We start from the raw sequence: 21834 nt of genomic DNA on the forward strand, positions 1-21834 counted from the left end.
AGGAAGGAAGGAAGGAAGGAAGGAAGAAGAGAAAGAGGAGAGAAAGAAAGAAAGAGAGGGAAAGAGAGAGAGGAAAAGAGAGAAAGAGAGAGAAAGAGAGAAAGAGAGAAAGAGAGAAAGAGAGAAAGAGAGAAAGAAGAGAAAGAGAGAAAAAGAGAGAAAGAGAGAAAGAGAGAAAGAGAGAAAGAAAGAAAGAAAGAAAGAAAGAAAGAAAGAAAGAAAGAAAGAAAGAAAGAAAGAAAGAAAGAAAGAAAGAAAGAAAGAAAGAAAGAAAGAAAGCTGGATCTAGAGTCAGAGGACTTGATTTAAATTATACATTTGCCTCTTAATACCTATGTGATTGTTGGCAAGTCACCTTCTCTGAGCCTCAGTTTCCATATCTATAAAATAAAGGGATTGGACTAAATGATCTCCAAAATCCTTTCTAGCTCTGAGTCCATGACATAATGAATATAACCTCCAATGTCCTTTCCAGCTCAAGATCCTATAATCAATTGGCCATTCTTACCTCCCAACAAAATTCAGAGACTTTGAGAGTGCTTGATTTCCCATATATTGCCTAGGATAGGCCTTCCTTTTGGGTACTCACATAAATACTGACAAACTCAAAGTCTGGCCAATTTTATTCCATTTGTATGAACTGGCATGTGGCCCAACCCTGAGAGAGAGAGATGAGTTATGTGGTTGGCTCTGTGAATCGTGCCAGGGCAAGGGACCACGAAGCAGGTCAGGCAGGGGCCTAAAAGGTTGGGGACAATTCTTAAAAGTTGTGGAGGGCACAGACATGCCTTGCTGTGGCCCTGCCTCTCAGGAAATCCTGTCATTCAGCAGGAGTAGTGTGGATCCACCACTGGAATGGTCGTTTTCCCTAAAATCCCGTATTTTGGCTTTTTTCCTGTCTAGGCTTCCCATGTCTGTTTTTTCAGTCCTGAAGTTCTCCACAGGAAGAGAAGGCAACTGACTTAAAGGGACTTAAAAGCAAGGACTGAACAGAGAAATAGCTGCATCGCCTAAGGGAAAGTCAATGAAGTTCAGCTGATCTCTGCCCTACCTCATTTGGTCATTAACAAAATTAAAGAATCCTGGTGAGAGGCTGGAAGGAGCAAATATTTCCTCATCATGAGAAAAAGCCTGAAGTCTTCCTTCCTTCTCGGTTTCATCATACATATTCTGTATTCACTGACTGAACCACTAAAGCAGGTAAGACAAACTTTCTGTCTTTGGGGGGTAATTCTCATCCTTCTGCCTTCAAACCCTTCTTGCCCAGTTTTGTTATTTATCAGTATGGGGCATTCACATGCAGGAAAATCCCTTCATTTTTGTATATTACAAGTATTGCAATACTTGAAGCATTAAGAGGTTAAGTGATTTGCTTATGGCCTCATCACCAGGACATAGTATAATAAAAAGAAGTGAGGGAACTGGGCTTCACACCCAGCTTCTGTTGCATAGTCTATCACATTGGATAAGTCACTTACACTCTCTGATTTCCTCATTTGTAAAATGGAGATTATGGAAGCAACTCCCTCACTCGGTTGTTGTGAGGATCAAATGATATAACATCTGTAAGTGCTTTCCAAAAGTTTAAACCAGGAAGTTTGCCTTAACCTGTTTGCCTAATGAACCCATTTGGTTTATAGAGCAGTTCTCAAAATAATATTTAGAAATGGATAAAATACATAGAATTATAATGAAAACCAGTTATGATGAAGTTCAGTTATCAAAATATTTTATCTATCTTCACACACACTCTTAAGTTAAGAACCTCTGCTTTATACACTGGGACACATTTTTTGTCATTTATTTAAGGCTTTCGCTTTCTAGTAGGCTCCTATACATATGCTAAAAGTTAGATATGAAAGAAGAAATTTATACTCAGACTGGAAATCTCTGTCTTCAAAACTTTTTACTTCTTGTAGCTTGGAAATTATAAATATTTTGTATGCCAAAGTCTATTAAAACATTAGTCTGACATTTTTATGACTCAATGTAACATCTGATTATGAGTGACTGTTCAGGATGCATTAATGGTCCATTTCCAGGATAGTTATTTATGTTCTCAAGGATATTTTTGAGATCTGTATTTGTAGTACAAGGATTTGTCATTTATTGGAATTTGTTGCAGTTTATATTGGATTTTTTTGTATTTTAAGTTACTTTTGTCTTTAAAAATATTTTAATTAATTTTTAAAGTTAAATTTTAAATTATTTCTAATCTTAATTAAATTTTAAGTAAACAAAAATTCACTTTCTCTCCTTTCCATCCCTCCTCACCATCTCCTGCACACCCACTGGAAAAAAACAACAACAACAAAATTCCTGTAACAGGCATGTATAATCAAATAAAATAATTCCTATATCTATCATGTACACAAATTATGCACGTCTCATTTTGTACTTTGAAAGCCTGTCACCTCTCTGTCAAAAGATGTCTTCTACTCATTTACAAAAAATTTCAAGAATCTGATATGTAATTAAGTAATATGTAATCTATCCAGTACCATCTTCTTAATATTTGGGAGGTCTTAACCTCTTTAAATTAATTTTATTTTAATGATCAAATGGTATTTTTTTATCACTTCACTGGTGGGAAGAGAGAAAGCTCTTCTAACAAATAAGTAAAACCAAGCAAAACAAATTTCCATATCAATCATGACTAGAAATGTGTGTCTACTTACACTTATTAGTCTGTGACTTCTTTATCAAAAAGTGGATATTATTTTTCATCATTGATCCTCTAGAAGTATGATTTATCATTGCATTAATCAGAATTAAGTTCTTTAAAACTGTTCATTTTTATGATACCGATGGTGGTGAGTTTTTACAGCCTAAAGTGATATGTTACACTGTTTCTGTCATAATCTGCTTTACCCAAAAAAAAAAAAAAAAAAAAAAAAAAGGTCTCCTAAAGGATAATCCTTTGATAATTTAGGTTATCATCATCATCATCCTCATCATCATCATTTTAATTTATCACTTTATTCTCATCTTTTTAAATGATGTTCATGTAGAAGAAAGGACCCCCCAAAATTTTATGCTGCTACTGATCTTTTATATGCAATGTTCTATGGAATCCCAGAAACTAAAAACTAACAAACAAAATACCAAAAACAAGCAAAATTTCCTTTTTTCTTTTCTTTCTTTTTTTTCCTCTTGTAATTGAAGCTCATCTTCTGCAGGCTCACCAAAAGTATCCTTGGGACCACACTAGTGGCAGACTGGATAATAAGAATAATATGTACCTCATTTTGTTCCTTCATGATTTTATCTTGTTGGCCAGTTCTCTAAATCTCAAAGGCTTTCTGTTCCATATGGTTTAGAGATTTAGAAATTTTGAGTATGCTTATACCTATTAAAATATTACTCTTAAATACTTATAAATCAATTTCACATCCAGGCAATTGTCAGAAATAGTACTATTTCAGATAATTGTCCTGACCTGGTACAGTTTATTGAAATCTCAAGGAAATTTTGAAGTCTAAATGTGTAGTATGGGAATTATCACTGTCATAATACCACCACTATTATCATTATCTTTGTTATCATTATCATTGTTTTTATTACAAAGTTTGAGGTGCTTGGTTCAATCCAGCCAGCTCCAGTGGCCTCAACTGATAATATTCAAAGCTCAGTTTACAATTCAATTATATAGAAGTGTCCAAATTTGGAAATAATGGATGTCGATCAATTTTAAAAGATCTAATAGAGTCCTATTAGGTTACTTATCAAGGCATTGAAATACAATAAAAAAAAAAATCTAACAGTCTCTGCCCTCAAGGAGACTAGGGAAAATAATGCATGAAGATAAATACAAAATATATTCCAGTTTTGGAGAATGAAAGAATTTATGGCCAAAGAATAACTAGAGAACATTATGGAATTCAAGATGAATAATTTTGATTATGTTAAATTAAAAAAGATTTTGCACAAACAAAATCAATGCAGCTGAGATTAGAAGATAACAGGAAAACTGGGAAACATTTTTTACAGATGTTTCAGATAAAGGCCTTATCTCTAGAATATAAAGAGAACTGAGTCAAATTTATAAGAATACAAATCATTCCTAATTGATAAAGTCAAAAGATAGAAACAGACAATTTTAGATGAAGAAATTAAAGCCATTTATAGTCATATAAATGTTCTAAATAAAATATATTCAAATAAGTACTCTATAATTGGGGAGAGACCACTAATAGCTGGGTAGATGAGAAAAGGCTTCATATAGCATAACACCTGTCTGAGCTTTGAAATGAGAAACTGTAATAAATAAAGTTAGGGAGAGAATGCTGATTCCAAGAATGAACACAACTTGTGCAAAAGCACATGGAAAATAGAATGTTTTGCTTGAGAAATAACAAGTAGGCTGTTGTGTCTGAAATGTAGAGTGTGAAAAAGAGAATGATGTGTAATAAAGGGTGAGCAATTGGAGTTTATTGAGAAGAAGAGAGATGAGAAATAAGGGGATCAATTAAGAAACTGTGGCAGGTGCCTAAGCAAAAATTGAAGAGGGTCTGAACTAGGATGTGGGACATGTGTGTGGAAAGAATTAATATTTATGCTTCCCTTTCAAGCCTAAGAATTTAGGAATCTATGAATGATAACTTGGCAGGAAACATTTGAAAGTCAGTGGAACTATCAGAATTGAATGTTAGAAATTGCCTAATCAGTATGAGAGAGAAAGGGAAGAGTAAATTGTGTTATAATTTGATATAATAATCTTAAGACAAAATAGTGGGAAAGCTTGTTTAGAAAAAATAGAATTTTACTTCAGGATCCCAGCAGTTCCATAGAATGTTAATTCAAATTACTTTTACTACTTTTATTATTATGATCTATACCATTCATTTAGAAAACTTTATATATGGTAAAACTAGAAAGGACCTTTGGGCAGTTAGATGGTACAATGGATAGAGCACTGGTCTTAGGAGGTCCTGAGTTCAAATGCAGCCTCCGACATTTAACACTTCATAGCTGGGTAATCCTAGGCAAATCACTTAACCCCAATTGACTTACAAAGAAACAAAAGCAAAAATAATAGAAAGGACCTTCAAATGATATGATAAAGTGAAATGTGTGGAAGATCTGGGTTTAAATCCCACTCCTATTCATGTTGGACAAGTTATTTATCCTCTCTGGAGTTATACAATGAGAGGGGTGGGCTATATGGCCTCTGAGTACCTTAGACTGTTTCAGCTTTGTCACTATATCCCCAGAACTTAGTAGAATGTCAAGCATAGAGTGGACACTTAAGAAGTGCTCATTGACTTGAATTGAGGGATCATGGAATAGTAGATGAAGCCTTGGACTTGGGAATAATTCAAACATTATCTCAGACACATATTAAGTGTGTGATGCTAGACAAGTTAGTTTCCTCATCTCTCAAATGAGGGTTTTAGATTCAATAAGATATCTTCCAGATATCTGAGATATCTTCCAGATTTAAAAATATGATCTAATTCCTTCTAGTTCCATATTTCTGATAATATGAATAAAACATTTTTGACCATCTATTATGGGCCCAGAACTTGCTAGATATACCATTGGGAGAAAACAACAACAAAAGAAATATTCGTTCTAGATGGAGGAGATTAGAAAGTCATGCAAAATGGAAGAGCTAAGCAAGCTGCTTCAATAATTCATATGATCATGGAGTTAGGGCTTAAAGGAACTTTAGATATCTTTGAGTTTACATCCTGATTTTATTTTTTTGTGTGTGAGGCAATTGGGGTTAAATGACTTGTCCAGGGCCATGCAGCTAGTAAGTGCTAAGTATTATGAGACTGAATTTGAACTCGGTCCTCCTGAATCCAGAATCAGTGCTCTATCCCCTGAATCATCTAGCAGCTCCTACCCCTTGGTTTTACAGATGGTTAACTGAGGTTCAGAGAGAGCAAGGAATGTGTCCAAAATCACACAGATAGGATCATAGGTTCCCATTTAATAAGTGAGAAAATCAGAAAAAGTGAAATAACTTGCTCAGGACCCCATACCTAGTAAGCATCTGGAATGATTCCAATACAGATCTTCCTTACTCCAAGTCTAACATCCTATCTGTTGTATCTCACTATTTCCCCACTATACCAAACATGAGAAAATCTAAGAACAAATTGAAGAGGGAGGAAGCACTAACAATAAGGAAACCACTCTCAGAATCAGAGGTGGAGAGGGTGGCATTTTAGGTCTGAAGGGACAGCCTGCCCAAAATTTCAGAGATGGAAGATGCCAAATTGGGGGGGGAAAGGCAAAAAGGGAAAATATAAATAATAGAAAAATAGAAAAAAAATAGCAAATACAAGAGTTTGATTAAAAGACAAGAAATCTCAAGAGGCAGCCAGGTGACATTGGGGAAAGAATAAGAGTCAGGACTATTGTGACTATTACTGAAACTCTTCCAATTACTGACAAAAATAAAACAGTACCTACCTTCAAAGACTTAATTTTTTTAAAGCCCTTTCTAGCTCAAAACTCTGGTGAATCTTTAAACTGAGCTGTACTGATTCAGAGCAGGTTTGGCACTTGAAGAGAGAAGACTATGAGATCTTAGGGACTTAATGGGGCAGCAGAGAACTTCTAAAGAAAGAGTCACTTGAGCTGGTTCTTGAAATATCAATATAATTTGGATATCTAGCAAAGGAAGAAGAAGAACATAAGTAAGCACTGAGGTAGGAAGGATTGTGAAAGGAGAGAACAATGAGAAAACCCATTTTTTAGGCATAAGCCTTTCCTGCTTCCTCACCTATGGGTGTTCTCCCTCCCCAAACTACCTTTGTATTCATTTTGCATATTTTCCATATCTACTTACATATACAGCTATATATAATACATATATAGATAGATATAAACATCTAGATATATAGTACCTTCCATTAGAATATAAACTCTTTGAAAGTAAAGATTACTTCACTTTTGACTTTGCAGCCATAGAGCTGCAAATGCAGATGCCTTACAAATCAGTGCTGGGATCAATGCTAAGAAAAGAGACAATTTTAGAAAAACTTGGAAATTTGTCAGAACTGATATAGAGTAAAGTGGGAAACCAGGAGAGCAATTTATACAGAAACAACAATTTATTAAAGACTTTAAAATTCTGATGAATTCAGTGACTAACTTTGAGTTAAAAGAACTCTTGATGAACCATGTTATCTGCCTCCTGACAAAAAAGATGATGGGAGTCATATTCAGAATAATCCATTTTTTGCTATGGTCAGTACAGGAATTTGTTTTGTTTGTCTATCCTTATTTATTATAAGGATTTGTTTTATTCTCATTTTCCTTCTCATTTGAAGAAGAATCGTGGGAGTAAGAGAAAATAAATGTTCACTGAAAATTTTAAAATAATAATGTTAAAGAAAATATGTGTCAGGACAGGGAATGGTACTGAATTACAGTCAAAGGGTAAGGAGCTGGGACATGGAGAAATGATCTGAACTTCTCTGTGGTATACTTTATCATTTGATGTTGCTATTCAATAATTTTGTCTGTATATCCCTTGTTTCTCCAATGAGATTACAATTTTTTGGGGGCAGGAACAATTCTATTCTCTGGTTATCACTCTCTCTTGCCCACATTGCTGGACACACAGTAAATGATAATAAATACAAATGGAACAAATGATGGGCAAACCTTTGGATGACTATTGGTGGAAGTTTTGTAAGGGGTCTTTATCTGTGTATGGTTAGTACTGTAGGACTTATGCAGTCCTTTCAAACTCTGGTTCTATGATTCTTGAGAAGAGTAGGGGGAAAAAAACCGTCCTGATTTTGAAGTCAGAGTACCTGGATTAAAATTCTAATTGCCACTTACTCTCAGTGTGACTATAGAGAAGTCATTTTTATTTCTCTATATCTCAGTTTACTCATATGTTTTTAATAAAAAAAAAAAAGAAAAGAAAGAAAGAAAAGATTGTCTGGAAAGTCTTCTACAAACTGAAACAAAAATGAAATGCATTGTATACAAATAGCAATATTGTGAGATATCTGTTGTGAATGCCTTAGATATTCTCAGCAGTACAAGGATCCAAAACTACTGTGAAGGACTTATGATGAAAAATGCTATCGATAGCATTTATCGATTTTTATCGATAGCAGAGAAAGAACTGATTGTCCTAATACAGATTTTTTTATAGTTTCAATAAATTTTATTTATCTGAATACAGATCACAGAATACTTTTTTCTTTTACTTTATTTTTCTTGAGGGTTTTTTGGGGAGGAGGAGATAAAGGGAATCTGTCTTCTTTTACAACATGATTTATATGGAAATGCTTTACATAACTTCAGTTGTATCTTCTCAATGGAGGTGGGGGTAAGAAGGAAGGAAAAGAACCTAGAACTCAAAGTTTAAAAAAAAAACCTGTAAAAATTGTTTTGTTTGTAACTAAGGAAAATAAAAATATTAAATAAATAAAAAAATTTTAAGGTTTTAACTTAATCACTTCAAAGGTCTCTTCTAGTGGTGGATTAGTGGAATAGATTAGATATATAATAAAACAATAATCAAGGTCTATAGCAATCTAATATTTGGGAAAAAAAACCCAAACTCCAGCTTCTGGAATAAGAACTCAGTATTTGACAAAAATTTGGGGGGGAAATGGAAAATAATGTGTCAGAAATTCAGCATAGACCTACAAATAAGTAAGTGTCCATCAATTTGGGAATGGCTGAATAAATTGTGGGATATGAAGGTAATGGGATATCATTGTTCTATAAAAATGATGAACAAACTGATTTTAGAAAGGCCCAGAAAAATTTACAGGAACTGATGCTGAGCGAAACAAACAGAACTTGGAATATATTGTACAAAATAACAGCAAGAATCTGTGATGATCAACTATAAAAGACTTGGTTGTTCTCAGTGGTTCAGTGATCCAAGGCAATTCCAGTAGACTTTAGATGGAAAATGTCATCTGCATCCAGAAAAAGAACTAAGGAGACTGAATGTAAATCAATACATGCAATGTTCACTTCTTTTTTCTGTTTCTTTTTCTCTCTCCCATGATTTTTCCTTTTTGCTTTGATTTTCCTTTCCCAATGTGATTTATAAAGCAATGTGTGTTAAAAATAAACAAATAAAAAAGTCTACTCTAAAACTATGCATTTAGAATCCCCAGATGAAATTTAAGTTCCCTGAGATGAAAGAAATGGGTTTTTGACTTTTAAAAATTTTTGACTATGTTTATACACACATTGTATCATGATAACAATAGTCAGAAACCTGACTCAGATTCAGTCAAGACCTTGTTTCAAACCTTGCTTCTAGCATAGAGTGGTTGTGTCATAAGGCCCTTCTCTCTTGCACCCTCAGACAACTCTCTAAAATGATATCCAGTGCTGTCTCACATAGCAATGAAAGTATATATCTGAACAATAAAAATAACTCGCACCTAGCTTAATGCCTTGCATATGAGTACTTTTAAAATTCCTTTGGTGTTGAATTGAACTAAATCTAACTGCATCAAATCAAGCTGAAACATTGCTTCCATTTAAAGTAACTATTTTGCAAAAGAAGTCTGTCTCAATAACCCAAAAAAGTCCCCAGAAAAATATTTGCTTCAATGAACATGATTATTAGTTAGATATTCATAAAAGATAGCCAGAACATGAATTGAGATTATTTCATAACTTTCCCCAGGCAAATAGATGTGACAAGAAGATTCTGGTCACCACCAGGACTGAGTGCCGGTCTTGTAGTCTCAACCTTCATATCAATTGTCCAGAAGGCTACACTAAAGTGACCAATGGCTCCTCTGGAGTAAGAGACTGCAGGTAAGTACCATGGACAAGTCCTAGTGCAGAAATTATCTACAATCTGCAGAATTTCTTCAAACTGAAATTAACCTGCTACACGGTAGCATCCTGAAATTTTACCTTATTCTTCCAATGCTACATCAGGAGGTCTATGTCTCTTAAACCTGTTTATATGAATCTTTTAAACCCTTTGGTGCTTTTCATTTAAATTTCAATAAAAAGAGGTGCGTACCAAGAGGTCTCTAAAGGCAGACCCATGAGTTCAAGTCTCACTTATTACACAAACTGGATTGTGACCCTGGACAAGCCACTTAATCCCTATGGTACTTTAATCAATTCTCTGAGACACTGGATTGCAGAGAAGGTATGAATTTGCTTTGGTAGATGGAATTTCTTTAACTGGGAGTTTCCTACATCAATGACCATACAGGTCAATTTTTTTTCCAAAAACCAAAAGAGTTGAACCTTTAAAAAAATTTAATCCCATTGCCCTTAGTATCTATCACTCTTTCATTTCTCCTTGAGAAGTTTTTGGTTTGTTTCATCTCTGATAGTTAAATTAATGAAAATAGAATACAAACTTGAAAATAAAGATTGTTTCTTTTTGTGTCTTTTTATCCCTAGTAGCTAGCACAATCCCCAGTACATAGTAGGTACTTAAGAAATGCTTAATTTATTAATTCCATAAACAGCTCAACTGGTTCAATGAGTTGTATTCCTTTATCAAACTTTATTTATATAGGATTTCCTCTATATAGCTTTCTAGAAAGCCTCTTAAATTTTCTAAGATGTTCTTAACTCTTCCCTAACTTTTTTCCTGTCTCCAAGATACTCCTTCCAGGTCAGGGATTATTCCCTGTCTCTTCCTGGATGCCGACATATATGCAGAAAGGAATATCTACAGCCACAATGCTGTCCAGGATTCTGGGGTCCAGACTGCATGGGTAAGTGGTCCTTCCTTTACCTCAGATTTATGGACATAGAAAAATATCTTCCTGGCTTTCCTTCAGTTTTATAGACAAATAAGCTTTGCAACCAGAAAACTGAGAAGCCATTCTGAGCCTCTTCTGCTCAGTTTATCAGCATGCAGAACAAACTGTTGAGGCACATTTAAATTTGCAGGAAGAATTTGTTTTTGTACATGGCTTAATTGAAGTAAGGGCAGCTCTACATCCAAATCTCCCACCTGGCACTCATTCCCTCTGACCCCTGACCTTTCTGAGCCTATTTCCTCACCTGTAAAATGGTCTTCATCATGTCAGCATTGTGAGATTGAAATAAGGTAATGTTTGTAAACTGCCTTTGCAAACAGATCTGAAGCAACATGCAATTTTTAAAAAAGCATGTTGGCTATGGAGTCCAGAGATTTAAATTCAAATCCTGACTCTGATCTTTACTTCCTATATGATCTGGAGCAAATAACAATGCTTTTGAGCTTTTACTTCCACAAACATGAAAAGGGGTACCTTTTAACTCTGGATCTGTGGTCTTATTATGAACATGTAGCAGCTCCCCCTCTTTCTCTGATCTTTTCTCTTTTTTAATAGTATTTTATTTTTCCAAATACTTGCAAAAATAGTTTTCAATATTCACCTTTGCACAATATATATTTATTTCCATATTTATCATGCTATGCAATAAAAAATCAGATCAAAAAGGGAACAAAAACAAGAAAAAAAACAAACAATGGCAGTAAAAAGGTGAAAATATTATATTTTGGTCCACATTCAGTAGCCATAGTTCTCTCTCTGGATGTGTAGATAGTTCTTTTCATCACAAGTATATTGGAATTGACCTGACTGATCTATTCTTTTAGCATGATCAAGAAAATAGACATCATAAAAATAAGATGACCTGAAATCAGAAGCTAAATGTATTCTGCCTTGTGTTATTCTATGTCTCCTGCCAAGCATAAAAAGGTCCCCCATATGAGATCAAAATAGTAACAAAGGTGAAAAAGTTCTTTGAAAGCTCTCTTAATTCCTTCTGTTTTGAGAGCGTGTTTTGAGAGCCTCTTAGATGCATGAGACTGTGTTGGCTATTGTATATACAAAGATAAATAGCAATAATAATGATAATAATAATAATAACAAGCATTTATATAATGCTTTAAGATTTGAAATTTTTAAATATGTAATTTGATACTCCCTCCAATAATCTTGAGAGATATGTGCTATTATTATTTTCATTTTACAACTGAAGAAATTGAGGCAAGTTAGGTAACTCATCCAGGATCACACAGCTAGTAAAATAGTCTGAGGTAAATTTGAACCTAGTGATTCCTGATTCCAAGTCCCATTCTCTATCCACTGTACCACTTAGCTAACTCCAATAAAATAGAACCTGACCTTAAGACACTAATTCTCCAAGAGTAATACAACATGTGCCCAGATCAGCAGCTCAAAGTATATACAAAGTCATTTCCAAAGGCACAGATGAGAAAGGGGAGGATTCCACATATGAATTCCAATTCCACCCATACAGTGTTTTGGAAGCAAGAGATGGGGTGCTCTGTACAAAGAGCTGGCTTTAGGCTAGCTACCTGGAATGGGGAGTGTGTGAAAGGGAATAATATAATATAATAATGATATAAATGTAAGTAAATAAATTATATTATGTATTATAATAGAAATATAATGATAAATATTAATAAAAATAAAATAAATGTGGGAACCAGGTTGTCAAAGGCTTTAAAGGCAGGTTTGTATTTTTTAGCTAGAAGCATAGACACCAAAGATATTTGCCCAGGATAGTTACCTGGCCAAAGCTAGGTATGTCTTTGTCTGTATTTCAGGTTGTCTGTAAACGTGGAAGAGAAAGAAATAGCATTTTTATTTTCACTTACCTCTAACAAAAACTTAGCATTTCTTTCTGATGTAAACAGAGGCAACAAACTACAACATTATTAGCAATAACTGTGACTTTGTCACCATAGAAATGACAGATACTTTCCTATCATGTTATACTTATTTTGGGAGGGGTTTTTTAGGTTGATTTGGGTTTTTTGGGTTTGTTTTTGCTAAGGCAATTGGGGTTATAAGTGACTTGCCCAGGGTCACACAGCTAGGAAGTGTTAAGTGTCTGAGACCAGAATTGAACTCAGTTCTTCCTGACTTCAGGGCTCATGCTCTACCCACTGCACCACCTAGCTTTCCCTCACATTATACTTGTTACAGCTAGCTCAAAATATAGTTTATGATCATCAACCCTATCTTTATATCTAATCATCATCAGGTATTTAATAACCAAAGCCAAGAATGTGCTGGAGCCAGCTCATCGTTAGCTTTTCAATGTTAGCGTTTTAGCTCAGAAATCAATAAATGCTATAAATTAACATTTGATTTGATATTTTTTATTGTTCAGACTTAAGAAAATGATAAAAAAAAAAAGTTGATGCAAATTAAACTTAAAGATGTATTCAGGTATACCCCCTGTCCTGAGCCATCAAACACCTATCTCTAATTCTGTTTTTGACCTTATAGACCCTTCAAACACCCATGGGAAACTATTTTAAAATTACTACAATTATATATATAATTACTACAAACTTTTAAAATATCATACTATTATTAGAGTTGCTTCTGTATCCTATATCACTACAGTCTTATTGTCTACAAACTGTTTCAACATAATTTTATGTATTTTATTTTATGCATTTAAAAACATGACTCTGAGGGGTCCATAAGTTTTACCAGGTTTTTGAAAGGATCTAGGACAGAAAGGAAAAAAAACCATATTTAAAAGCCTCTGAATTAGAGAAGCAATTTACAAGCATGTATTACGTGTCTGCTGTGTGCCAAACTCTGTTCTGGACTCTGGAGAAATAACAAAAAAGAAGCAGTTGCTGCTCTTGGTGAACTTATATTCTTTGGGGTCATAATAACAGCTACACATTTCAATGCATATAAAATAGATACGAAGTAAGCAGCCAATTCAAATATTATTGCAATATCCCAATAAATCTGAAGATCAGAGGAGCAAACAACGTATGGGTGTTTCTGATTCTTCCCCTCACTTAAATTGGGGGAGGGAGGAAGAGTTAAAGAGCACACCCTTTATCTGCTGTTAGAGAACACTCTACATTTGCTGGCAAAGCTTCCTTCCTGTGACGTGTGCAGGAAAAAGTGTCTGTCCTCAAATTGCATGGTGATGACAAAGTGAGATTCTGGCTATCACTTTACATTTCCTGAAGAGATAAGGGTTCTGGGAGTGGGGAGGAAGGGAAGGGGAAAGTCATCCTTGAGCTTGCATTGGGAGGAAGCACATTCCTAGACTCTGCAACCATAAATTATTCAGAAAAGACTTCTTTTTCTTCTCAGTAAATCAATCACATCTTCACCCAAAACCCCTTTAAGACACTAGACACAAAATTCAGCCATTCAGACACGAGGGTTCTAATGATTTTTGCCCTTATTCAAACTGGTAAGGCAAGAATGCCTGCTTCTTCTTGATTCTGCTAGTGTTCATCCTCATTCTGGCTCTCCAGGATAAGCCCATTTGTTCTTTGGTTTTTTGATCCTGATTGATTCAGCATGAATGTCAATAGCAATTATTGCTGTTTTGGACAAAAATTTTGAGGGCTTTTCCCTCCCGGATTAATTATTTTTTAATTAAGTTAAAAAAAAAAAGCCTATTTTTTTTTCTCACTTAGCCTTATTCACTGAATGGGTGTTGCCTCGGTCAAACTGAGACTGGTTAAAGTTCTTAGCTTTAAAAAGGCTAAGGCTCCTATTGCATCCAGGACCAACTTCAATCATCCTGATCTATATCTGATGGTTCTGGAGGAGAAAGTGAGGCAACCCTCTCTCACTCAGATCCAACTCACTTGTACATCCTGATGACATGGTCCTTTTTGAGAACAAAGAACAAAACTAAAAATAAGTATCCATCCTCATTCAGGAATTCAGAAGCAAAATTCTTTCATCTCTCAGATCATATCACACATGAACAAAGCAGAATTAACTAAGCACTTACTAGCTACTTAAGTCAAATTATTAGATTTAATTAAGTTATGGAAGTGAATTAAGTGGAAGGGTGGTGGGATTACATGTCTATAGGACTGGGGATCTGGAATTGGAAAGTACCTCCTTTTATAGATGAAGAAGTTTAGGTTCAAAGGCATTAAGTTCCTTGCCAGAAATTATACAGGAAGTAAAGATAAGAGTGTGAATTTGAACTCAGATCTCTGGACTCCATAGTCTAGGGAAAATAATGCATGAACATAAATACAAAATGTATTCAAGGGAGATGCATTGTAATAGGGGAGGGACTATTAACAGTTGAGTCGAAGAGGAAAGGTTTTGTTTAGGGTAGGTACTTTGAAGAAAGAGACTCTAATAGGCAGTTAGGGAGAGAACTGCATTCTACGAATAGGAAGGAACTTTAATGTAATTCTTCATTCTTGAAAGGAAGAAATCAGGATCCAAAGAGAAGTGTTGACTTTCTAGATCTTCACTTCATATGATCATAATTCTAGAACTGAAAGGAATTCCAAAGGAATTTATTTATTTATTTATTTGTTTATTTATTTATTTATTATTAGAAACTGAGGCACAGAATAAAAGTTATTACTCTAAGGTGGATTTTTAAAAATATCTTGATAACTATTTCAATATATTTCCTGTAAAATTCTATCAATTTTTTTTTCTTTTGCATTTAAAAACTCTCTGAGAAAGGATCTTTGGTTTCATCACACTGCCAAGGAATGCCATCACATAAAAAAGTCAAGAGAGATTAAATGACCTGCTCAGGTTTACACACAAGCAGTTAAGTGACAAAAGTAGAATTTGAATATAGGTTCTCTGTATCTAAAACTATAAGTATTTGTCACCTTTCTCCCAAGTTCTTTGAGCAATAGGTAGATAGCAATTTGTCAGTTATATTGTAAAAAATTTTCCCCAGGCATGCTCTGGCACTATTTGTATGAGAGCTCAGGCAAATCATTCTGTAGGCTTCAGTTTCCTTGTCTATAAAATATTGGGGGTTGGGGATGGGCCCTGAAGTCTTTTCCAGAACTCCCAGATCCCATCTCAGTAATACAAATGAGAGGATTGATAAGATGTCTATTGGAGAGCCCTTGACTTAGTGTCCCTGACATTGCCAAGGTCACTGTGCTTGCTTATTTCCCATCAGGATACAGGATTCCAACCTGGGATGTAAATGGGAAAACCCAGGAAACATTCCTATTATCTCCAAATCCAACCAGCGTGGTTTCACACCCAGCTGCTGACAATTCATTGGTATTCTTATTTTTTTAATCTAGAATTCCTAGGAGTGTCCTAGCCTCAAGCCAAAAGGAAACTCATTATCTTCTTCCCTAAAGCTCCAGAACAATATGATTCTTTGCTGACCAGCTGATAATGGCTTGACCTCTTCATTGAGAAAAATAGCCAAACAGGAGGCCATGTGGGGTCCTGGTGATAACTCAGGGCAAATGGAAACACTGTGACTCAAAATAGCTTTGTCAGCTATTTTTAGTACACAATTCCCCCAAAAGTTTGTCATGGGAATAGGGAAGGCTATGTCCAATGATAGCTATGGCAAATGAGGATTCTGAAAATTGCAGTTCTGAACATTTTGTTAAATGAGGGCATGAGGAAAAGAACATGGGAAATTGCTTTGGCTAGCATGATAGATATGCCTCCAGCTTTAGGGGGGAGAAAAGTAACTCGAAGCAGTACGGAAATGAATTTTCAAATAAGTTTTCAAATCATTAGACCTCATTCACCACACAAATGTGAAATGCCAATGGAAATTCAACATGTATGGATAAAAGAATGGGGCCACCAAACTTGGAGCTGGGAGGTGCTAGATTCAGATCCCACCTCAAGTTCTGACTGCCTACATGACCGTGAGCAAATCCCTTAACTTCTCTAAACTTCCATTTCCTTAACTGTGAAAATGAGAAAGGTGACCTTTATGATCTTAACTGTGAAAAATGTTGGAGGGGATTTGTACATGAGATAGGGATGAGAGGGTGGAGTTAGTTAGATGGAAGAGATCTAATATTAGTTTCAGCTCTTTCACTCTTTGAGTCTATCTTCTCTCCCATAATACACTTCTCTTGAGTAAATTACAATTATTCACTAAAACTTACATGACTCTTTAAGGTTATAGAGTACTCTACTTAAATCTCATTTGATCTTCACAGCAGCTCTGCCAAATAGGTTCTCTTATCTATGTGATATTACTGGGCATAAATCCCATTAAGTCTTCTTTTAAGCATTTATATAGCACTTTAAGATTTGCAAAATGTTTTATATGTATCCTCATCTTATTCTCATAACAACCCTAATGGGTAGGTGCACTGGGCTTGGAACCAACAAGATATCTTCATGAGTTGAAATCCAGCTTCAGATACATGACCCTGGGAAAGTCATTTGACCTTGTTTGCCTCAGTTTCCTCATCTAAAAATGAGTTGGAGAAGGAAATGGCAAACCACTCCAGTATCTTTGCCAAGAAAACTTCAAATGAGGTCATAAAGAGCTGGGCACAACTGAAACAATACAACAAGAACAAAAACTATGTGACAGGCAGTGTGCTAAGGACAAAGTAAAGTACAAGATAGACCCTGCCCTTTAGAAGTTCATCCTGGCCAATGATAGAGCTAAAGCTGGAAAGGACCTCAGGAAGTCATCCCCTGCAACTATATCATCATTCTACAAATTAAGAAACTGAGGCTCTGAGGGTTACAATGATTTTCCCAATGACATTATGAATTTCAAAGGTGGGATTTGAGTCCTAGAGATCAGAGTCAGAAGCCCATTCCATGGGAGCACATCTCTTCCTCCTTTACCTCCATTCAAGAGATGACAATGCCATATCTTGTGCAAATGAAGAATGATGACATTTGCCCATTGTGCTTCTGTGGTTGGGGACAGGTCTAGATGTTCTCTTCACCCAGATATCCATCAAAAAATGGATAGTTTCTATGGTTTCTATGAACATGGCCTTAGTTATCATTGTTATTATTTATTGGTGGTATTTTCAGCTCTGACTTTTCCATTGTTTCCTTCAGAATGTCCTGGAGGAGAAAAGTCCCCTTGCAGTGACAGGGGGCGTTGTTCCGATGGCATTGAAGGAAACGGAAGTTGCATTTGTTTGGTAAGTTCAGGGATGAATTCTCCAAATTTCACACTCTAACCTTAGCCACTAGAAATTCCCCATTTCTGAATATTTCAATGGCTTTTTAACCCCATTATCATGAACAGCTCTTCAATTCAGTTACAGGTTACAATCTATCCATTCCCTTATCATCCTAGTTATAATATAATAATCATATATAATAAACATTATATATTATGTTATATGTAATAAATGTTATATATTATATATGTTATACAATAATCGCAATATTATAGTGCTATTTGAGAGTTTTGGAAGAAGTGGATTCAAATCCTGGCTGGGCCACTAACTACCTCTTTGACCTTACACTCAAGAGAAAGTTAGATGGGTTCTGAGATCCCTTGTAGCTCTAGGTCTTTTATCTTATAATTCTATGACCTATAAAATCACCTCTCCTCTCTGGGCCTCTGTTTCCTATACTATAAAATGATATAATTGAACTAGATGAGCTCCAATAGACAGATGGTTGAGTAGATGGATGGATGGATGGATGGATAATTAGATGGACAGATAGATAATTAGATTGATAGATAGACAGGATAGATAGATGGATGGATAGACAGACAGGATAATTAAATTGATGGATAGATGGATAGATAGATAGAATAGATAGACAGGTGGACAGACAAACACAATGGATAGACAGACAGACATGATAGATGGATAGACAGACAGATAGACAGGATAGATGGATGGATAAATAGACAGACAGATGGATTCTAAATTCCATGACTTCTTATTTGAGCTTCCCAACAAGCTTGGAAGGTTGTTGTGAACACCTTGAGAACAAGGACTACCTTTCCCCTTTCATCCTATTCCCAGCACATCACAGTGCCTGACACATAGTAAGCTCTTAATAAATGTATTAAATACCTACTAATGCACTAGGCACTAGGAAGCAGCAATATACAATGGTTCCCTGTTCTCCATCTAATTATTTACAAGGCAGTACAATATTGGATAGAACAGTAGACTAGGAGTCAGGAAGACCTGGATTCAAATCCCACCTCAGCTGCTTACAAGCCACCTAGGTAAATCACTTTATTTCTGTGGGTCCTAGTTCTCAGAGTAAGATGAGGACTCAATGGCTTTCTGGCTTTATTTATATCTGGATCCTTTGAATGTAACCTTACTAGTTCTATGATCTTGGGAAAGTTACCTAATCTCTATAGATCTCCAAGGCCCCAACCGCAAAATGAGAATGTTGGACTCCATGGCCTTTGAGGTCCTTCCCATGTTTTAATCTATTTATTCTGGTCACATAAACCAGGTCCTCACAGACAGAACAGAAAAATGAGGAGAAGGCTGCAGTGTTGTTTAATAGCAAGAGTTGGTTTTAGAATGGATGGATTTAGGTTTTAATCCTCCACTGCCACTTACTATCTGTGCAATCTTGTACAAGACAATTTAGCATTCTGAGTTTGTTTGCTCCTCAGTAAAACAAGGAATTGGGGCCATATAGCATCTGAGGTCCCTTACAGCTTGAAAGCTATGGTCCTAGATAGCACGTAGGGGTTGGGGACTAGATCTGTGATTTCCTTAGTAGAGGAAATTAATTCCCTAGTGAGAAATTCCCTCCACCAATGCTGATTGGTACTTCTTAGATTCTTGGCCAAGTATCTAGAGCACAGAGACATTGGTTGTTGCTGTCCTTCATTCCTAAAGACAACCATGACATCAGACAAGTGAATTGAGTGAGTGAGGATTGTGCAAGTTTCTCCCCTGGAATCATCTGAGTCCAATGGCAAGATACAGATCAGGATGACTGGAAATGGCCCTACATGCAAAGGTAGACACTCATTCTGTGATTAAGGCTGGATAAGAAAGAAATGAGGCAAAGAATAGCTTTTTTAATCTAGTCCAAAAACAAAAAACAAATCAAAAGGAATCAATCTGGGAGGAGAAGATCCTCATGGTTTCCTGTCAAATAGCAACAAATGCTATTTCTGTTTACTCTGAGCCGATTGGAGCCAAAACAAAAACCAATTCAGTTTGGCCTAGGATCTTTTCTTGGCCATTCAGAGCCAGAGTGATTTGCTTTTAAAGAATAGCCAACATTAGACAGCCCATGTTCATCACAGATAGGACTTGAACCCAGGATTTATTCTGATTCCAGATCAATCTTCTACCCATTCCACCATATTGTCTCTACAAATGCATATAACACATTATAGAATATCATGAGGCAAAGGAGTAATCCAGACAAAAGAAAATTTGAGGTAGGAGAGTGAAACTTTCCATTGGTTGGGAAATATTAGAAAAGGCTTCATGGTGGAGGGGATGACTGAAGAAAAAAAAAAAAAAAAAGATATCAACACACCAAGCTGGGGAAAGAGTTAGTACAAGATCCTGGGATCAAGATGTGCAAATGTACAAAGGTCAAAGATCGCTGATTCTCATACCTTTATTCCATCTATTCAATGAGAAGACAGGGTATAGGAAGAGCATATTCAAAGTGCATCATGGGTACTCTTTAGTCAAGTGACATGTGTTTGGTTCTGTTCCACAGGAAGGATACGGTGGAACAGCTTGTGAAACCTGCGCCGAGGAAAACTTGTTTGGACCTAACTGTACTTCAGGTTTGCCCAATCAGATGAAATAATGTCTTCAAAGAACTTTACCAACTTTAAGGCATTACATAAATATTAGCTATTAATACCCCTATTAATTATTAATATCCCTATTAAGGGGATATTAATTTGATAAGGAACATCCTTTAAAAGGATGAATCAAGAAACAAGCCACACCGAGTTTTAGCAAAGAAATGTGAGACAATATTTGAACTCGGGAGTTCCTGACCCAAAGTCTAGTTCTCTGTTGAATATACTCTACAGCCTGATTATTTCTGTACCTGAAGAGGGAGCAATACATACAATATTTGAGCAGTTTAGTGGTACAGTGGACAAAGTAGCAACTCTGGAAAGAGAACTGCCACCTCAGACATTTACCAGCTGTGTGACCCAGAGCAAGCCATTTAATCTTGTGTGCCTCAGTTTCCTTATCTACAAAATGGCTGGAGAAAGAAATGGCAAACCATTCTAGTATCTTTGCCCAAAAAATGAGGTCACAGTCAGATATGACTGAAACAATTGAGCAATAACAATCACAATAATGTTTTCTTTATCCCCCGGAAAAAAAAAAAAAGGCTAAATGAGAACTTTTGTGAGCAATGTGTGTCAGTTTCCAAAAATCACCTTTTGCTAATTTGCTAATAAGCAGGGAAGAACAGCCCCAAAAGATTATTCTAGCTATGCTACGTTGTCCAAATCACTTAACTTCATATTTTCCTTTCTTTATCTTTTAAGGGATTAGAGTAGATGCCCCCTTATACTTCTCGATTAATGATGTTTTGGGTGACCTTGGGTAGCTCACAAGCTACCTGAGCCTCAGCTTATTAGGGAATAAAGTAGAAAAGTTTTGGGATCAAGAGTTCGAGAACCTGGGTTCAAATTCTAACAATGATTGTGTGATATTAGGTAAGGATGGGGGGAGTTGGAATAGAAGGAGACCTTCTGAATGAAGAAGACTTTCCTTTTGGCTGTAGCCCTTGATCCTTATGATCTCTACTGTGACACTTATTACCTATGTCACTTTGGACAAGTCAATGACTCTCTCTGTGCCTCAGTTTTCTCATTTGTAAAAGGGGTTGCACCAGATGGCCTCTGAGGCCCCTTTTAGCACAAACCCATGTGCTTTACAGAGGCCCTATGATAAGAACAGATTCTCTGCTTGCTTCACAAGACTGTCTGGTGGGAGGAAAGACACTTGTTGAGAAGGGCCATAGATATATGATGTGTTTGCTTCTCTCTTCAGTTTGCAGTTGTGTCCATGGCATGTGCAACAATGGAATAGATGGGGATGGAGCGTGCTTGTGCTACTCTGCCTATTCAGGCCCCAACTGTGATAAGCGTGAGTATAGACATAACCTCCTTCATGTTTCTGCCAGCTCAAATCTACCAGGGTGT

The 21834-nt window shown here is 35.9% G+C and overlaps 1 protein-coding gene across 1 annotated transcript in view; it reads left to right on the forward strand.

Annotated features, from left to right (window-relative positions):
• Positions 1-812: 812 nt before the first annotated feature.
• The window catches only part of STAB2 (stabilin 2), a 155957-nt gene continuing 134935 nt past the window's right edge, over positions 813-21834 (forward strand). The window contains exons 1-6 of the mRNA XM_074271422.1: positions 813-1200; positions 9629-9762; positions 10573-10688; positions 17763-17848; positions 20379-20448; positions 21683-21778. Of these exons, the coding sequence (XP_074127523.1) occupies positions 1120-1200; positions 9629-9762; positions 10573-10688; positions 17763-17848; positions 20379-20448; positions 21683-21778 (583 nt within the window). The 5' untranslated portion in view covers positions 813-1119. The remainder of the gene's footprint in view (positions 1201-9628; positions 9763-10572; positions 10689-17762; positions 17849-20378; positions 20449-21682; positions 21779-21834) is intronic.

The sequence above is a fragment of the Sminthopsis crassicaudata genome, chromosome 5, assembly GCF_048593235.1.
Source record: "Sminthopsis crassicaudata isolate SCR6 chromosome 5, ASM4859323v1, whole genome shotgun sequence".
Taxonomy (NCBI): domain Eukaryota; kingdom Metazoa; phylum Chordata; class Mammalia; order Dasyuromorphia; family Dasyuridae; genus Sminthopsis; species Sminthopsis crassicaudata.